This window comes from Ceratosolen solmsi, unplaced genomic scaffold (assembly GCF_000503995.2).
Source record: "Ceratosolen solmsi marchali unplaced genomic scaffold, CerSol_1.0 scaffold14, whole genome shotgun sequence".
Taxonomy (NCBI): Eukaryota; Metazoa; Arthropoda; class Insecta; order Hymenoptera; family Agaonidae; genus Ceratosolen; species Ceratosolen solmsi.
The window spans coordinates 9,123,317-9,141,586 of record NW_011948420.1 but is presented as its reverse complement, the minus strand read 5'-3'; the positions used below and the strand labels follow the sequence as shown (position 1 = coordinate 9,141,586).

The following is an 18,270-nucleotide window of genomic DNA, read 5'->3' as shown; positions in this document are numbered from 1 at the left end:
GTTTTGTAAAGACACATATAATTGTGTGTGTGTGTGTGTGTGTGTGTGTGTGTGTGTGTGTGTGTGTGCGCGCGCGCGCGCGTTTATGTATATATGTATGTTTGTAATTACGAAACAAATTGTTTTATTATTTTTATAATATTAAGATATCTTCTTAAACAAAGATATATATATATAATTAATCTTTGATATATTGATATATTAATTGCTTTTGAAATGAATATACTACATAATATGATTATAAATGTTAACTAAATAGTACGAGATAAAATAATAGTTCATAATAAAATAAATTAGATTACATGAATGTGTTATATGAAATATAAATATTGTCTTTTAATTCATTTAATTTAGTTTTTTAAATCATTGTTGGATAATAATACGTAAAAATTTATTATAAACATCTATTTTATAAATTTTTAATTATAAAAAGTATAAAGATAAATAAAATTAAGTTTTTATTTAATTTACATTACTTTTTTTGTAGCATCGTAATAGCCGACCAGTAATTATATACTTTTTACTTTCATAAATAACCTGTTTCGAAAATATGTAAAAACTGAAGTTAACTTCTTAGGAAATCATATATTATGATTTTACTCGTTAAATTTTTATGAAACATTTTTAAATTAAATCAGTAGAACTTAATACTAAACGTGTACGCAAAAAAAAAATTTCAGTACCAACTTTGATACAATCGCTTATTTTAATAATAATGATTCATTTATTTTATGCATCTCGATCTGTTACATATTATTATTCTGCCTTCTTTTTTTTTTATAAATTATTGCTTTAAAATATAATTGACCAAATTTATTAGAAAATAAAAACAAAATCTGCATTTTTTCAGTATGAATGTTTTGAATAAGCGTGAATGTCGTTAAAGAAGTCGTAGAAAATAAAAATAAGTGTCTGAATTTGCTATATTCTAAAAATTTGAAATAATTGTAATTTTTATAATTATTGAAATTTAATTGAAAATGAAAGAATATAAAATATAATTAATTAGTAAAAATAGTAAGATTTGAGTTGATGTTAAATTCATTTAATTAACATTGTGGAAATACATATTTGATTGCTATTTTATCAACAATGTTACATGGTGCTTTTACTACGAAGTTGATTTACCAACAAATAAAGCAGCTGTAAGCAATTATTATAATTTCTTGAGAATTAAAATTTTAAAGTGATTAGTAGATTTTGCAATGAATTTTTATAAAATATGCAGTTATTTAAAACAATTGTAAACAAACATTGTAATTTAATCAGTGAAGTTGTTGTAGATATTATTAAAAATAAGACAAATAAAAAGTTATTCAATATAACAATTTTGAAATGCATATTTTTATTAATAAGAGAATGGACTTAATGAAATTTTTATTCTTCACATGTTTGTAGTCGGATAAATATGTCAAATAAATATCTTTAATAATGAAAAAATTGAACAATAATATAGAAAACTGTTTAAATTAGTTGTTTTATATGTCTTAAGAAAATAAATATTTGGAATAGTAAAAAAACTCATATTTTCATAATAAATTAATTTCAATTGAAAAACATAAATTACAAACTTGTAAAAACTTATTAATTTTATTTAGCAGATCACATATCATAATATTAAGGTAAAAAATGTATAAAATTAATAATATAATTTAATAATACATTCTTTTTTAACTTGAATAAAATTTTTTACAGTATAAAAACAACTTGAAAATTATTTATAAATCAAATTTATTACAATAAAATTAATGTAATATTTATACAATAATTTATTTAATATATTGGAATTTATTAGTATATTTGTAGTAAATTAGCATATTATGAAATAATCTATATAGTAATTATAAAATTATTTATTATTAGTATGTATCAGCATGTAGTATATATATATATATATATATGATAATAGTACTCGATTAATTACCAGTGAGAATAAAGGAAATTATAAAAATTATCGATTATTTGACTATAACATTGTTCTTTAGGGCTATGAATTATTTTATTATTAAGTCAAATGAAATTAACATATGCAAATCATAATTTGAACTAAAACATGAAATATATTTATTTACATTCATTGCAAGCTAAAATATTTATTACTATAATATTTTTGACTATGTAATTAGTACATAACATTAACATAAAAATATATAACAAATAATATTTTAATTTATAAATTATCGGTAAATCTGTAAATCAATATTAATGTTATCTTTCGATTTATTTTAAATCAACAAATCCTATATACGCGCCCCATCCAATTTTTCCTATAATTCTTATTTTAAAAGACTCGTTGATAAACATTTAATGATTAAGTAATAAGATTATGTTCAATTTGTTAATAGTTTGTTTTGTTTTGTTTTTTGTTTTTGTTTTTGTTTTTTGTCTTTTGTTTTTGTTTTTTGTTTTTTGTTTTTTGTTTTTTTTTTGTTTTGAAAAAAAAAAAGCCTTATTATCCAATTAAAAAAAAAAAAAAAAAAAACAATTATTTTTAAATACACTATATTCATATGCATTTTTTATTTACAAAACTGAAGCCATTTATATGCATAATATACAACATATATGCATGAAGTAATAGGCATGATAATCATATAGACTATATAAAACGTATTACCAAGTTTTATTGTTGAGAATTGTGATTTTTCAGTTTACCATAGTTGTCGTAAAGATACTAAGTCTAAAGGAGTACGAACACGTCTTTTCTATACCAATTAAAAAACTCGAATCACATATATCTTTAGAGCATTATTTTATTAAATTTCAATTTGTATTCAAGTCGTCACTGGTGCAAATGTACGTGGAAGAAAAAATTCTACAAGCAATTCAAATACAGTGTTGCCATACTATTGAGAGTATCAATTTGAAAACAAATGAACAAGTTTTATTAATTGTAACGTAAGTTATATATCATAAAATATGAAAAAGCCAATACAAGTTATTCTACTATTGTGCGACCATGTGAAATATATATTATAAACATAAATGTAAACTCTTATAAATAATGTCTTTAAAACATATTGTATATATATATTTTTTGTTTTCTCTTTTATTAATAACCTCTTAAGCCGACAAATTTTTTTTATAATTTATTAATTATCGTTGTATATATCGTTATATAATAAATTTATTTAAATTTAATCTTAATTATTATATAATTATTATTTATATAGATATATTGAAGAAGTATATAAGATGGCAAGTGAAGCAAGTAAAGAAGAATTGCGGTCCGAGCATCCTAATTTAGAAACTTGTGAAGCAGATTCGAATCTAAGGTTCGAGTCTCCCAAAAAAGGTACGACTCTCTCGACAAGCACAAGTAGTTTTGAAGCTTTGGATCCGCACGATCCTAATCTTAGTCGACTTGCAAATACAATGTTCCAAAAGACTAGCGAGTATCTTCAAGAAGAATTAACTGCGACTCACGAAGACTATAGACTACTGGAGCGATTGAATAAAGAAACTAGTGCTAAGTATTCAGAACTTAAAACTATTTCTTCAAACGTTTCTCAGTCATTGGATTTACTTAATCAAAAATACAAAAAATTACAACCAGTTCTTGATAATATAAATCAAATAGACGATAGTGTAACGAAATTGGAACAAGCAGCTTATAAATTACTTGCATATTCAAATAGATTAGAATCTAAATTTAAAGATATTGAAAAGGATATTAAAAAGTAATAATTTCTTTATCTCGTTGTTATTTGTTAGTTATTTGCTATATAGTTATTTTAAAAATTTTTTGCTTTTGCTAATCGATGAATACATATTTTGCAAAACTACATTTTCAGCAACATCTGTGATTCAATAATAATTAATATAATTAGAATTAATTGTTGTATGTAATATAAATCACATTTATATACATGTAAATACATAATCATTTATATGTATAGTTCAAAGTTTCAATAAGTTAAGTTTTATCATCTACAATACAGTATTTATAGATAATAAAAGTCTATAATAATTAGTGTAAAATCATACAAATTTATTGACGTTTATTATAAGAAAAAAAATTTTAAAAAAAAAAAAAAAAATTAAAAAAAAAAACCCCCAATCTTAAGTAAATAATTATATTTTTTGCATATTGCAACATTCTATTACGGTAATTATTTAATTTAGTTGTAATATGTACTGTAATTTCAATATATTTGAAAACAATATGTTATACATGAAGGATTCAGTAAAATAGACAGCTTTTTTTTTTTTATGAGATATTAATTTATATGAATAAAGGATTATATACAAAAGTGATTTGTTTTAACATTAATCTTTATTAATAATTATTAAATGATATGCAATAAGAATATTATGATATACTTGACAGTAATTTTAATATCAATTAATTACTGTAAATAAGAATTTTACAAGATTAATTCAATTTTCAATAAGTATAATTTTTGTGTAAAATGAAAGTTTTTATTGCTTAAATTATTTCCTTTATTTTTTTGACATTGATAATATTTAAATTTAAATCATATGAATTCATGAAAATACTACAATTTAGACATGTTATTCTTATTTCTATTATTTTAATATATACAATCATACACACACGCGCGCGCGCGCGCGCACGTATATATTTATTTATTTTTTTTTTAAAGACACTGCATGGCGTACAGATCAGTTATATAGGAAACCATGGAACATAAATAATTGGCTAGTGAGTAATATTATTAAAAATTTATTGGTATTTATATACATAAAATGAAATGCAAAAAGTTTAAGAAAAATGAGGATAAAGAATTTTGAATTATATTTTGAGTTATACGACATTTATATCCAATTAAATTTTTAAATTTAAATTACACTTCAATTATTTTTATTTAACATTTTTCGTGAACTTTTTACCACTTTTTATCATATACTTTTCAAAATGATGAAAAAATATGTAAAATAAACAATTTTAACTCCATGTTTCTCTCTTTTTATTCATAAGATGCCAAACAATTTTACTATTACTTACGTTACTATATTTTCATTATTAATATTTTTGTTAATTATATAGAAAAAAAAAGAAAAAAAAAAGTATCGTTTCATTGAAATTCAATAATTTTTTTTTTTTTTTTATCGTCGTTAATAAATAAGGTTAAACAGGTAGTTTGTATCGAATAATTTGTTATAAATCAACTTACGAAAACATTCGATTAATAAATTTTTAAGTAACGTATAACAATGAAAGTGGTGCTGCATATATCCTCTGTTTGGTAAAAAAAAACTAACCATTTGTTACATTATAAATTACTTCCATTTTCAAAAGTACATACAAAATTTATTATTTTTTTTTAGCACAAAAAATTTAACTACAATCCTTTCTGAAAGGAAGTACTGTTAAATAAAAATTTGAATATTCTATTTAACATTTTAAAAGCTTTATTAACTAAAGTTGTTTAATTGAACAATAAAGTGTATTAACGCGGCTATTTTACGTTTTAGTAAAAACTCATATTTTTGTTAATTAAATTGCTTTTTAGTTTCATCAGTGGAAATGTTTTTAACGACCTATAGTATGTATTTATAATAATTATACGATGTGAAGTTGTTGTATAGCCAGCAAATAGATTTTTCGCAGCTTTATATTTGGCTGCTTCTTCAGAATTCAGGTTCATATGACAACAGACTATAATCTCTCGTTAGTTATCAATCTAGATCTTTATCAATGAGGTGAGAAACCGCACCTACCTAAGTCCATATTTATCCATAGTATTAGAAAAATGAATTAAGCCTGAGCTTTACTTTATGATAAACAGTTTTATCACCAAGGGATATCCATTTTTCTCATTAAAGATCATATAACAAACCCTAAGTAAACATAGATCTCTTGCATTTCTTTCAATTCTTGCTAAGCCTCCAAACAGCAAATTCAATGCATTTATGTTTAGCAGTCTAAGAAATTTCCAGCCATTAAAAGTTCCAAAGCTATTTCTGGAGCAATTGGAAATTCTGGAATTTCTGTACTGCTGTTTGTGTATCGGACTTTGTACGTGAAATACATACAAACTTTTTGTAACACATGCGATCTGCAAAGAATAATTTTATTTACAAACTTCATATCGTTACAGATAAATTGAAGAAATATGTTCAAATACAGATGTTACGTTAAATTTTTTGATAGAGGATTTAATATTGAAAGAATCTATATTTCAATACTGTTATAAATATGTTTGCAATATCAATTACGTTGATAGCTACAGAAACATATATAAATATATAAATCTTCAACACCTTTGACCCTTTAAATTATTTTTAATGATAAAGTTAAGAACTGATACATACGGTATTTCACGAAAGTTAACTTCATTAGCCTCGTTCTCTGCAAACTGACCAGGTCCACTTAACATGGCTTTGATCGTACCGCTAGTTAAAGCATGTTCCCGTTTAACAATAAATTCATGACCATCGCTACTGACTAACTTGACGTACATGGCATCCGGTCCTTCGCAACCTCCATATACAGGTCCTGACTCTTGCTGTGAATTTATTTTAAATGCCATTAAAAGCTTTTGTCAAATAAATTGTTAATATTAACCACAATGTGCGAATAAATCTAAAGTGAACTTAAAATTCTAAATACTATTCGATTAAAATAAATAATATGAAAATTGACACAAGGAAAATTGAAATTTTATAAAAACATTGTTCTCAAATTGGAATAATTATTTATAAAACATATACTTTATTAAATAATTAACTATGTGACATATGTGAATAATAATTAAATTAAATAAACGTTTAAATAAGCTATAAATCGTAGGAATAATATTCGTATCTGATATCATTGAAAATAATTTGTTACTAACAATGTATTTGTACTCTAACAATAATTATAAGCTAATGGAAAACCAAATTACTTATAATCGTTTGCTACACTACTTTATAGGTTTATTATACATGACAGAGTTAATTTTAGGAATAAAAATTTTACTTATAATAGAAAAGGTAAAATGTGCAATTAATTGTTTAATATTAAATAGACTAAAATAACATACCTTTTCAGCTTGCATATTCATATCTCCTGACATTTTTCAGTTGAATATATTTTAATTAACCTAGAAAGGCAAAAATAAGATGTAAATTAATATTTTTAAAACTAAGGCTATTTAAAAATAACCTCAAAAATCCCTTTCATCTTTAATATACACTAATTCTTAATTTTCCATTGGCATAAGAAATACTTTAATATAATGTATTAAAAATAATTTTACAAATTTAAAATTTAAACTATTTACAAAACATTGGTTTAAAAATAACATTTTTATTTGTAAATTTATCACCATACCATAAGTATTCCTTGGCGTCAACAATGATTGTGCAAAAATGATTAAAATATGTAATAAAAAATATATAATAAACGTTATTTTACCTAATTAAAAATGATTCTGTATAAAAAATTGAGCTTTCCTTAATAATATTTTTAATTTTCACGGATAAGGTAGTATGACCAGCAAAAACTATGAAATTTTGGTCATTGACGCAAGAACGGCAACAAAGTCAAATTTATAAGGTTATCGATAAAAAAAAAAATCAAATTACTTTTTGGCAACATATGAGAATCGGTATTCTTTTTAATTTGCAGATAACGCCTACGCATAGTCCACGTCAAATGGACATTCAAATTATTTAAATAATAAATTGCTTTCATTCGAGTCATGATATTCTAAATTTTTAAATAATTTAATTTTCAAATCTTCTTTTTGTCGTAAATTGCTTAGCAATTTATGATGCAATGACGTACAGAAGAATTTTTGCTTGAACAATTTTATTTTAAATACGTTTAAATGTAATATCATTATTAATTTTTCCTTTAAATTTTAAAATTTGTCCGCCAAACTTGCATTTTTCTCAAAGTTTGAATATCAAGGACGAATAATAAAAAATAAACAAATTGTATGGTAATATAATTTTTTATTATTACTTTTAAGACAAATTCTGGACTTAAAAATGTCAATACAATTTTTATTTTATAATCAAATCATTTCATAATGTGTATATCTCCTGTACACTTAAAATAGCTTTTAGCGTCTTTGTTAAAGTTTAATTTAAAATATTATTTAAAAAATAAAAAAATAATTACCTGTTTCATGGAATAAACTAAGGCGCGAAATAATCCAGGAACTAAAGAATCATTTGAAAATGATTGGAATAAACTTTACACGTTTAACATAAGTAATAAATCTTGTTATAAATACAGATTTCTTATACAAATATCTATTTAACAGAAGAATTTGCAATAACATTTATAAAGAATAATAATTAACTTTATTACAATAATTTAACCTAACATTGTTTCTATCGTGTTAAACATTTTATTATTAATTGTTTTATCGGATTAAAGATATTTACGTATAATGGAGTCAACGGAAGATGTAGAAATAAATATGTAAGTTTATGTTGAAAGAGAATATTTATATGAAAAGTTTTACTTAAACATTTTATGGAGTTATACTTTTTGGTTTATCATTTCTATCAGTTTTTGTATTTTGTACATAACCTCTAACTAATTATGAAAATAATTTTTAAAAATGCAAACGTTACATGTAAATTATTTACCAACATTTTTTACATGCACTGAACTACTTTAAAACTTAAATAAAAGTAAATAATATATTAGACTTAGAGAAAATATTAAATAATAGAATATAAATTGTATATTGTATATAAATTATTTTATGGCTACTTTTAATTTCATTGCATTAACAGGTGTTTTTAATTAATAAAAGAAGTATTAACAAAAGAACTGCTTTACATTGGTCTTTGTGAAAATTTAAATATTAATTTTAGCGTTGTTTATTTACAAAATACAAATAATTTTGAAATTATTATAAATATAATTTTAGACAGAAAAGGACTTCGGAAGAAATAGATGAAATATTTAAATTAGCAAATATAAATGAATCAGACATATCACCATTAGTACAAACTTTGTATACATCAATGCCACTTAACGAACAAAGTAATGACTTTAAAGTATTAGAGCTCGACGAACATTTACTGGAATCCCTACAAATTGGAGACTGGTTTGTAATCAATAAGATTTGCTAACGATAGAGAAAAACACGATAGTTCAATTTATTTATTTTAATTGTCTTATTACGTATGTCTTTATAGTTTTATATTTTTAATTAATAATAAGTCTTAATATTTCATTTGGAAAATTTTGTTTTAAAAGAACAGATTATAAATAATTAAAATTATTAATAATCAATAATACATAGATGTAATATAATAATAATATTATTTATATTTAATCTTATAACATAATTAGAATTACATTTATTATTTTGTAAACAACGATATATCGTAGAAATTGTTTGTTATATTAGCTTATCATTTCGTGGTGATAATAAAGAATCGGCTGTTTTATGCAGTAGTACTAGAACATACGAAGTGAAAGAAGCCGAGACATCAAATACATGTCTTTTAATACCCAATTTAAAGGATGAAGTATTATTGGAAGAAGTGGAAGGTCGGATTATTAAGGAAGTAGAAGTTAAAGGAATGTACAGTACTTACCTTGAGGTGTGTAAATTTCAAATGAAAATTATATTATAAAAGTTAATAGGATAAAATAATTTTTTTATATTATAGGTAAGAGAGTGCGGTCCCAAATTGAGTAAATTGCAAGTTGTATTGGAACCGTCGTCGTTTAAAGGTTTAGAGTACGAAAAACTAATAGATAAATCCACTCTTTATGACTGGGAGAGACTGCGAAATGAAATACAAGCTAGCGACGGTGAAATATTAGATGCTCTTCCAGAATATTTAATAGCTTGTATGGATGGTAGGTATTGACATTTTACTTTCATATTCTGTTGAAATATGCATAATTTTATTTACTTGGTATAAAAAATTCAAAAGGTTATTATCGTCTTATTGGTTTCGAGTTTGAAGCCAGAGCTTTACCTTTGATGTTAGATTTAATTGAAGAAAATTCTTGGGAAATCGATGAGATTGATAAGGAATTTTCTTACGCGTGCTTAGAAGAAATTGTTCCAAGGCCTATTTTTGATGTATTATTTAAAAAATATACAGTACCAAGTACAAAAACAACAGACGATGGAACTCAACTATATAAGTATGACATTTTATATTCTACAATCATAAGTTATTCATAATTTTTATAAATTGTAATCATTTCTGTAGGTATAACGAGGCAAGATCTAGCAGGCTCTTGGCTCAAATATTACTCACCGCGTGTCCATCCAACAGTTACACTGACTTTATGGAGGCCTGGAAAATTGGAAGTCCTGATAGTATACAACCAAAAGAGGAATACCTTCATGGTATAGCTATTGTAATATGGAACAGTCAGACTATTAGAAAAGAGGTTGTTCTATATCCAGAATCAAATTTACCAGAAAATATCAACAAAAGATTACACGATCTTTTTAAAGTGAAAGAAAAGTGGACAATACAGGAAATAACACCTTATATATCGTGAGTAAACGAGAAATTTCTTAATTTTATTTTTAATTATTGAAATTAACAAACAATTTTGTGTTAATTGATTATATTTTATTATAGAAAATATGTAACGCGCAAGCAAGATGTAAATGCTATTTTAACAAAGTATACTCGACCATCCGTAGTTAGTGGAATAAGATATTATAGCGCAAAACATGGAAAATAAGAGTTATTGTATTGTATCTTATAAGAAATTATAATTTTTTGCATTTCAAAGAAACAATTTTATATCAAATATTGTAAGAAAAAGATTAAATATCTTTTATACATTTTATAATTATACTTTTTCTACAATGTCAAACTGATCGGAAGTAAATGAAAATGATAGATTGTCAAATTTTGGTTCTCCATTTTTATAAATACCGTTCATTACTTTTAATATTGTATATTATTTAGATTAAATTAATCACGTTAAGCATTGATTTTCTGTTGACAGAAAATAAAAGACAATAACTAAATGATGACTTAAATGTAAAACTATGTTAAAAGAAAAATGGAAATAATACTAATGAAGAATTAAAATAAATAGAAGATCATAGAACATCATAAGGATGTATTATAATTACAAAAAAAAAGAAATTTATCTTTTAATTTATATTATAATTTTTTTTATTTGTTGCCAACTACGGCATACAAATAATTTAAGCAATACGTTCATAATGAAAATTGACGAGGCATTAATCAGATAAGCACAAAGTGACCAGGAAAAAAGTTATTTATTTAACGCCTCGGTACTCACAGTTAAATGATCGTGGAATCGATCCTATAAACAATGAAAATTTTTAATATATTTATGATTTGCAGAGGTATAGCCGAGTCAATAATAAAGCACATTGCAGTTAAAATCAGAAGTTTAATTTATTTGTCCATACATAATCATAATCAATAATTATTATAATAATACATCATTACATTTACACAAATTTACAAACACCTTTAAACGAGATGACAATATTCGAAGTTCTTTTTACGTTTAATTAATAAAACTGAATAAATATTTTGACTATAAATTTTACGCTTTTATTTATTTATTTATTATCCTTAACAATAATATCTCAACAATATTGTTAATTTAAAGTCATACAAAATCTATGATTGCAAATGTTAATAATTATTAGCTAGATTAATAGTATTGTACTTTGGATAATTTTTTTCAATGTGGCTTAATGTAATACATACGTGGTAATGTGTATAATTATTTTGTGTGTAGCGCGTGTGCGTGTGCGTGTGCGCGAGCCAATATCTATATATAATGTTGAGATATGCATAATTGATTTATATAAATTTGTCACTCGTTTTTGGCAAAAAAACAAAAAAACAGAAAAAAAAAAAAAAAAAAACACAGATATTGCTTTGTATAAATTGTCGGTGACAAAGCCTTGTTATATTTATTTGAATTTCTTAAATAATTCTATTATTCTTTTGCAAAGTGATGAGAACTTTTCAATCAATGTATGCCTCAATAGGAACTGATGATACATACCACCAAATATGACTGATATATTTCTATTTTTATTTTACGATTTTCTTCATATTTTATATAAAACATCCCGTATAAACGTCACAAGCCGGTACAATAGTCGTTAATTAATTATTTAAGTAGATAGAACATTCGGTCACATTCTTTATCATCGTGTATAATATAATCATCATGTCCTTGCATAACGCGCGTTTGATTTAAAAAAAAAAAAAATTTTTCTTTTTCTTCTACATACCTATGTAATATCTACGTGTAAGCGAATACACAATACGAGGAATTGATTATGAAATTACGAATTCATTTTTTAAGAACCCACTTGTAAGCTTATCGGCTTTAAAATATAATTAATATTTAAATTACGTGTTGGCTTTGTCGTAATCGCGGACACTCTTGTTTAAATATACAAATACAGATTTATACAATATAACTTCATACATATAATATTATTTAACTGACTACCAATAGCAGGTGACGCAAGGTAACAAACGATTGTAACTTACTGTCGATGAAATATTGTAATAGCAATTATTGCATCCACTCGAATATCAAAATTATTATTATTGCAAATTCGTTGATATAAAAGTAGAAAGAAAAGTGAGAATTATGTCGATTACAAAATGAAGAAGATAACAAAAATAATAATAATAATGATAAGAAAAATATAGACGTTCGAAGTAAATATGTTATACGTCACCATATAATTGATGTCGTTATATATAATTTATATAACAAATATCGCAACGGTAATTCGAAAGCTTTGGAGTCGCGATTTTAATGTAGTATCAGTGACTGAAATTCTATCAACCGACATTGTTATCGCTAGAGAATACTGTCCTATGTATAAGTACGTTTTTCCTTTACGCGTCAAAGATGAAATGTGAAATAATAAAAAATAAATTGCCTGCTCGACGAGAGAAGCACATCGTCATCAATATTGATATGATCGTTGAGCACATGCAAGTGTCAAGCAGTAATCAATTATTACGGGTAATGTAATAATGGGTTGGATGGCTGGGAGTTGGTTGGCGGTTAGGCGGAGAGGGGGGGGAGGGGGGGTAACTTTTCGCTTGATTCGTATTATTTACAACATTCGCTGAAATTGGTACCGATTAGCAGCTGATTTCTCAACCCAAATCACGTTAACCACTTTTCTAAGAGCAAAATCATATCAAAGATAAGTTTTCTAAACAGCCAAGTGTTTATTCGCACTTTCTAAAAAATCATCGTAACTTGGTTTAATCAATGATGCACTATTGGCAGTGATTCGATTCGATTCGATTCGATTCGATTGGATTCGATTCTATTCTATTCTATTCCATTCTATTCCATTCTATTCCATTCTATTCCATTCTATTCCATTCTATTCCATTCGACTCTATTCCATTCGATTCTATCCCATTCGATGCTAATAATTGAAAGAGAACTTTGATAAGGTTATTTTTTTAAATGCGCACCGTTCTAGCAAATTATTATTCTAAACATACTCACTCGTGATTTTAGCGTTAAAATTAAATTAAACAATTCGCCAATCGAATATCATTACTTTCATGCATTTTTTAACGTCAAAATTTTATAACCAACGAGTGTTTATAATGTCCTTAGGATTATTATTTTTATTTTTTTTATTTATTTATTTATTTTTTTTTTCTTTTGTTATCTAAGAAAGATCCCGTAAAATCCCGCTATAATATAAAATAATTCCCAAAAATGTTACGTATCGGAACGTTCTTAAAATGCTTAACCCAAACGACTATTCCAAGTGTTTAAAAGAAGAAGAAGAAAAAAAAGGATATAAAGCTTCATCACGAACGATGATGCCGCCTCCTCCCTGCTTCTTCCACAATCTTCAAATGTTATATTGCGTGACGCGATTGATCATTATTATAATTAAATAGAGTTGTCGCCTTATCGTTAGCTGTCGTTCGTCTCAACCTCCTTGCCAATAATCTTGCTGTTGAATACCGAGCCTTGACCCATGTCCATCGACATGGGCACCTGATGCTGCTGAATAATTGGCGTTTTCGTTTGGATTATAGTACAAGAGACCGGGACGACGGGTGGAAGATTCATGGAGTTAGCGCTGTTGCAAGAGAGAGATGGGCGCTTTCGCTCTAAGCTGTTTGTCGCCATTTGCCGCCTTGCTGTTGAATTGCGCTCGAGGCTGTTGACCATATGGTGTCGTCGCTCCAGACTCGATACCGCGTTTCCCTCTGACTGGCCACCCTTTAATTTTTGTTTATTTGTTTGTTTGTTTTTCTTTATTTATGAGTAATTTTCGTCACATTCGTAATACTTTTCTCTCTCTCTCTCTCTCTCTCTCTCTCTCTCTCTCTCTCTCTCTCTCTCCCCCACGAGATTCGCGCGCTACTGTACATAATATATCCTATACAAGTACATTTCACTTCTACTAAACGATTATTTTGTTTTTTTCATCTTTCTTTATTCAATTTTCTAGAAAGTCAGCGTGAGCAAAGGTTAAAAATTTTATGTCTAACATGGATCTTAATGAATGCGCAACCGCCGCGGGAATTCTTTTTTCATAATTAAACTTAAAATTATACTTAAAATCCAACAGTTTTTAATAGAATCGTAATGCATGATTTAGAAGCTTAAAAAATAACTTGTATTTGGTGTTTTGCGTAAATCAAAAAATAAGTGTTGCAAAAATAAAGTGCAAACGAATATAATTGATTATTGAATTAGAAAATAACAAAAAAAAAAAAAAAAAAAAAAATGTATATGTATGGTAAAAATAAAATAAAATGTTATACCTAACATTAATGGTGAAATAATTATTAATCCTCCATCAGTCCAAATTATCGGGATGCAAGCGAAAGTTCGCATTCACACTTCCCCACTAACAATCAATATCTTGAAGAGTGACCCTAGATTTTGAAAAATCCTTGAATGTCAGGTAATAGTAATTTGTTATATAGGATCGATAAATAATAAGCCGCTTTTTAAGGAATGAACATCTTGCGTATATGATTTATTGCTCGTAAGAATATTGTGATTGTGCATAATAATTTCTCGACTTTGACAATTAAAAGGATAATTAATTGTCATTATTAAAGCTCGTTGAAATGAAATTTCTTAAGATCCATGTTTTCATTTTGCTTCTATGAGCGAGTCCGTGCTGTTAGGATTCATAAAACTATTATCAAATTCTTCAATGCATAGTTATAATTAATCGTATTTTATAATTAAACATTAAATCAACGACAACTTATCGTTTCTTCAAATTTACACTTGATAATCTTGTTGAACATTAAACAATATTATGAATTTATAGATTTAGCGCGTCGCCGTGAGGCTTTATTAGTTATTAACGTGATTATTTACTTGAGATCCTCGATCAACGGATTGTCCCATTCTATGCAGCAACTCTCCGCTTTGACTTTGCCGAAAGCCAGGCATTTGCCTCTCGCTCGATTGGCTTCTTTTCAGCAACTGTTCGCCGGACTGACTCGAACGTATTCGGCACTCTTGGCCAGAGTTTCGTGAATTTGACAATTCATAATGCCTCTGACATATCTGACTATCGACGTACGGGAAACGTATGCGTATCGAATCGATTACGTCCAGCAAGTTTTTAGCATCCATCGCTAGAATGTGAGCTGCCGACAGCATGCCCCTGATGAGAATAAATAGACTTTTAGTTAACGTTTGCCACACCACGGCCTCGTTACTAGAGACTTTTAGGGCAAAAGAAGACAAAAAAAAAAAAAAAAAAAAAAAAAAAAAAAAAAAAAAAAAAAAAAAAAAAAAAAAAAAAAAAAAAAAAAAAAGATTATTAATTAATATGAGTTAAAATTTTTCACTACACTTCTTATCATCTTCAAGTGATCTATAAAAGTATATATATATATATATATATATATATATATATATGTTGCACGTTAAAAAATTTTGAACCAATCATCACTACTAGCACCGCTACATACATCTTAATAATGATTAAAGGTAAGAGAAACGGCCCAACCACGTACACGTAATAAATGACGAACGATCTAGGACAGCGTAATGCGCTTAGGAGAGAGAAGGTGGTGAGACGAGGCGTTAATAGGAAGCGTTATGTTATGAAAATTATAGCAACACTTTACTTTCGATATTCAGCATCGAGGGTCGTGGCACTGTAGTTTTGAGCGAGCTTCATAGCAGTGACAAGCTCGCCCATGTCCTTGCTCAGTACTTTGTGGGCCATTTCCACTTCCCGGTGCGCGGTAACCGGCAAAATCTCGATGAGCGCGTCGACCGATGAGAGAAGCGAACGCAACTCGATACCCACTCTTCTAACGAGGTCGAGGTATTGCTCGGCCCTGCTCTGCTGTACACCTTGGGACAAGGCCATGACAGCCCGAACGACGCTCGTCGTGCAATCGTAAACCTTGTCGTTCGTCCTGTCCAAATCCGCCGTCGGCGTTGGCTCCATTTTCTACAATATGCACGCTCATTATTAATATTGCGCCAATTACACGAACATTATTTAAACGAAACGAATGGGCGAATCGAGGACGACATCCCGATACATACTGTTGTCTTTGTGCCTGGAAAAATCAATTGTCTCATTGATGATTTAATTCTAACTCACCTTCACTATAATAATTTTGTCGGAACTCTTGTCAGAGCCGAGAGATCCCGTACTCGTGGGGTGAGTGTGAGGCTCGTGATTAGGTGATTGCGTGACTGATCGTGGAATTGTCGGACTTGCACTTTCATCTCCACTTGTTGCTATCGACAATCGTTTCTGAGAAATAAAAAAAAAAAATAAAAAAATCAAAAAAAAAAACAAAAAAAAAAAAAAAACAACAAGAATATACATCCGGACGTTTATATTAGACATAGAAGATATCATGAAAACAGATGATGTTTTGTTTTATTTATCGGTCGCGTGTGTGCGCTTTCCGTCGATTAAAAGTTATTCCGTTCTATTGGGGGAATTTATTCCATCATTGACTGTTCTAATCGATCGTTAGTCTAACGTATTAGCGTTAGCAGTACCAATAGAATAAAAGCAAATGAGAAAGAAAGCAAAAAAAAAAAAAAAAAAAAAAAAAAAAAAAAAAAAAAAAAAAAAAAAAAAAAAAAAAAAAAAACGAGAAATAAGGAAACTTTAAACGTAAGAATATGGTTATTTACTTCTTCTCTTGCAAGCCATCGACTGTCCTCTTCAGATTGACGTTGCTGTTCGAGCAAACGTTTTTCCAAAAACTGCTGTTCATCTTCAACGCGTGGATTAAAATCGCCTGTGCTCTCGAACATTTGAGACTGCGCGTTTCTCTGCAATAAAAGACACAAAAGAATATTGTAAAAAAAAAAAAAAAAAACAAAAACAAAAACAAAAGAAAACAAAAAAAATATGTAATTCAACGACGGGCAATGAGTTGAATTATAAAAACATATTTTACGTATATACAGTTTAACAATCAAAGAGTCGGGCAATTCCTCGCATAATATGCTAATGATTGTAATAAAACATTATGCGATATTTTAATTACTTTTTACTCTTCTTTTTTCTTTTTTCATGCATGGAAGTGTATAAATTATAGTTATATATATAAAAATAAAAAAAGAACAAGAAAAAAATGGTTTCATCGTACAAATTATAATAACTATGGTGCTATAAATTCATAATAATCGTCATGCCAATATCTCTATCTTATTACGCATAAAGGATAAAAAAAGAAATGAAAAATAAAAATTTCAATAAAAAATTCAAAATTTGTTCACGATACATTGAAGTATTAATTGAAAACGAGTATATTTTTCATATAAATAAATCAAATGTTATCATTATTGTTATTGTTGTTGTTGTTGTTGTCGTCGTCGTCGTCGTCGTCGTCGTCGTCGTCGTCGTCGTTGTTATTGACGTTATAATAGTCAATATTGTGCAAATAAAAGTATTAATGTATAATTACAAGTGCTTTATTATTAACAAGACTATGCTGCACGTTCTTTTGAGTTTGAATGGAAAGTAGCGGGAAATAATCCGGGTAGAAGGTTATATATGTGGAAATAAAATGGAATAATAATAATAATAATAATAATAATAATAATAATAATAATAATAATAATAATAATAATCGCAACAACAATAATAATAATAGAAAAAATAAAACAAAATGAAACCCGAAAGCAAAACAACACTCTACTTGAATAACATTAAGAGTAATAATCACATCAATAAACATTAAATTAAAAAATAAGCTTCGTTAATGTAACTTAACAAGAAAATGACAAAACAGAAACAAAAAAACATAGAACATGCATTTGCATTTATTCATGATCTGGAAATTTAATTACAAACCGAAATCGTCAGATAC

General features: G+C 26.7%; 4 protein-coding genes across 6 annotated transcripts in view; 2 read left to right on the top strand and 2 right to left on the bottom strand.

Annotated features, from left to right (window-relative positions):
- The first annotated feature begins 3,179 nt into the window (after positions 1-3,179).
- On the top strand, positions 3,180-3,696 carry Blos2 (biogenesis of lysosome-related organelles complex 1 subunit 2). Its single transcript, XM_011498148.1, has one exon. It carries the CDS (start codon positions 3,196-3,198, stop codon positions 3,682-3,684), a length of 489 nt encoding a protein of 162 aa, XP_011496450.1. The 5' UTR covers positions 3,180-3,195; the 3' UTR covers positions 3,685-3,696.
- A 1,383-nt stretch (positions 3,697-5,079) lies between these two features.
- On the bottom strand, positions 5,080-8,153 carry EloC (transcription elongation factor elongin C). Of its 3 annotated transcripts, none has more exons than XM_011498152.1 (4): positions 8,078-8,153; positions 6,993-7,052; positions 6,280-6,473; positions 5,080-6,023 (listed from the first exon to the last, which is right to left on the bottom strand). In XM_011498152.1, the coding sequence occupies exons 2-4, from the start codon at positions 7,023-7,025 to the stop codon at positions 5,882-5,884; spliced, it is 369 nt and encodes a 122-aa protein (XP_011496454.1). In that variant the 5' UTR covers positions 7,026-7,052; positions 8,078-8,153; the 3' UTR covers positions 5,080-5,881. The 3 variants fall into 3 exon arrangements, with proteins under 3 accessions (XP_011496454.1, XP_011496452.1, XP_011496453.1); XM_011498150.1 differs by lacking the exon at positions 8,078-8,153 and adding an exon at positions 7,367-7,479; XM_011498151.1 differs by lacking the exon at positions 8,078-8,153 and adding an exon at positions 7,283-7,357.
- Positions 8,154-8,229: 76 nt separating this feature from the next.
- LOC105361065 (sister chromatid cohesion protein DCC1) lies at positions 8,230-10,698 on the top strand. The gene is made up of 7 exons (XM_011498153.1): positions 8,230-8,383; positions 8,841-9,020; positions 9,327-9,522; positions 9,592-9,784; positions 9,862-10,078; positions 10,147-10,440; positions 10,528-10,698. The coding sequence occupies exons 1-7, from the start codon at positions 8,352-8,354 to the stop codon at positions 10,631-10,633; spliced, it is 1,218 nt and encodes a 405-aa protein (XP_011496455.1). The 5' UTR covers positions 8,230-8,351; the 3' UTR covers positions 10,634-10,698.
- Positions 10,699-13,811: 3,113 nt separating this feature from the next.
- The window catches only part of Fak (protein tyrosine kinase 2 Fak), a 48,025-nt gene continuing 43,566 nt past the window's right edge, over positions 13,812-18,270 (bottom strand). Inside the window, exons 17-21 of the mRNA XM_011498314.1 lie at positions 17,087-17,227; positions 16,539-16,694; positions 16,051-16,382; positions 15,290-15,581; positions 13,812-14,170 (exon numbers count right to left, since the gene is read on the bottom strand). Of these exons, the coding sequence (XP_011496616.1) occupies positions 13,859-14,170; positions 15,290-15,581; positions 16,051-16,382; positions 16,539-16,694; positions 17,087-17,227 (1,233 nt within the window). The 3' untranslated portion in view covers positions 13,812-13,858. The remainder of the gene's footprint in view (positions 14,171-15,289; positions 15,582-16,050; positions 16,383-16,538; positions 16,695-17,086; positions 17,228-18,270) is intronic.

Coding starts and splice junctions, on each gene's coding strand:
- Blos2 (XM_011498148.1), top strand. CDS start 3,196: ATGGCAAGTGAAGCAAGTAAAGAAGAATTGCGGTCCGAGCATCCTAAT.
- LOC105361065 (XM_011498153.1), top strand. CDS start 8,352: ATGGAGTCAACGGAAGATGTAGAAATAAATAT. Junction 9,021..9,326: donor TCCCTACAAATTGGAGACTG/GTTTGTAATCAA, acceptor TTGTTATATTAG/CTTATCATTTCGTGGTGATA. Junction 10,441..10,527: donor GAAATAACACCTTATATATC/GTGAGTAAACGA, acceptor ATTTTATTATAG/AAAATATGTAACGCGCAAGC.
- EloC (XM_011498152.1), bottom strand. CDS start 7,025: ATGTCAGGAGATATGAATATGCAAGCTGAAAAG. Junction 6,474..6,992: donor TGAATATGCAAGCTGAAAAG/GTATGTTATTTT, acceptor ATAAATTCACAG/CAAGAGTCAGGACCTGTATA. Junction 6,024..6,279: donor GTTAACTTTCGTGAAATACC/GTATGTATCAGT, acceptor TATTCTTTGCAG/ATCGCATGTGTTACAAAAAG.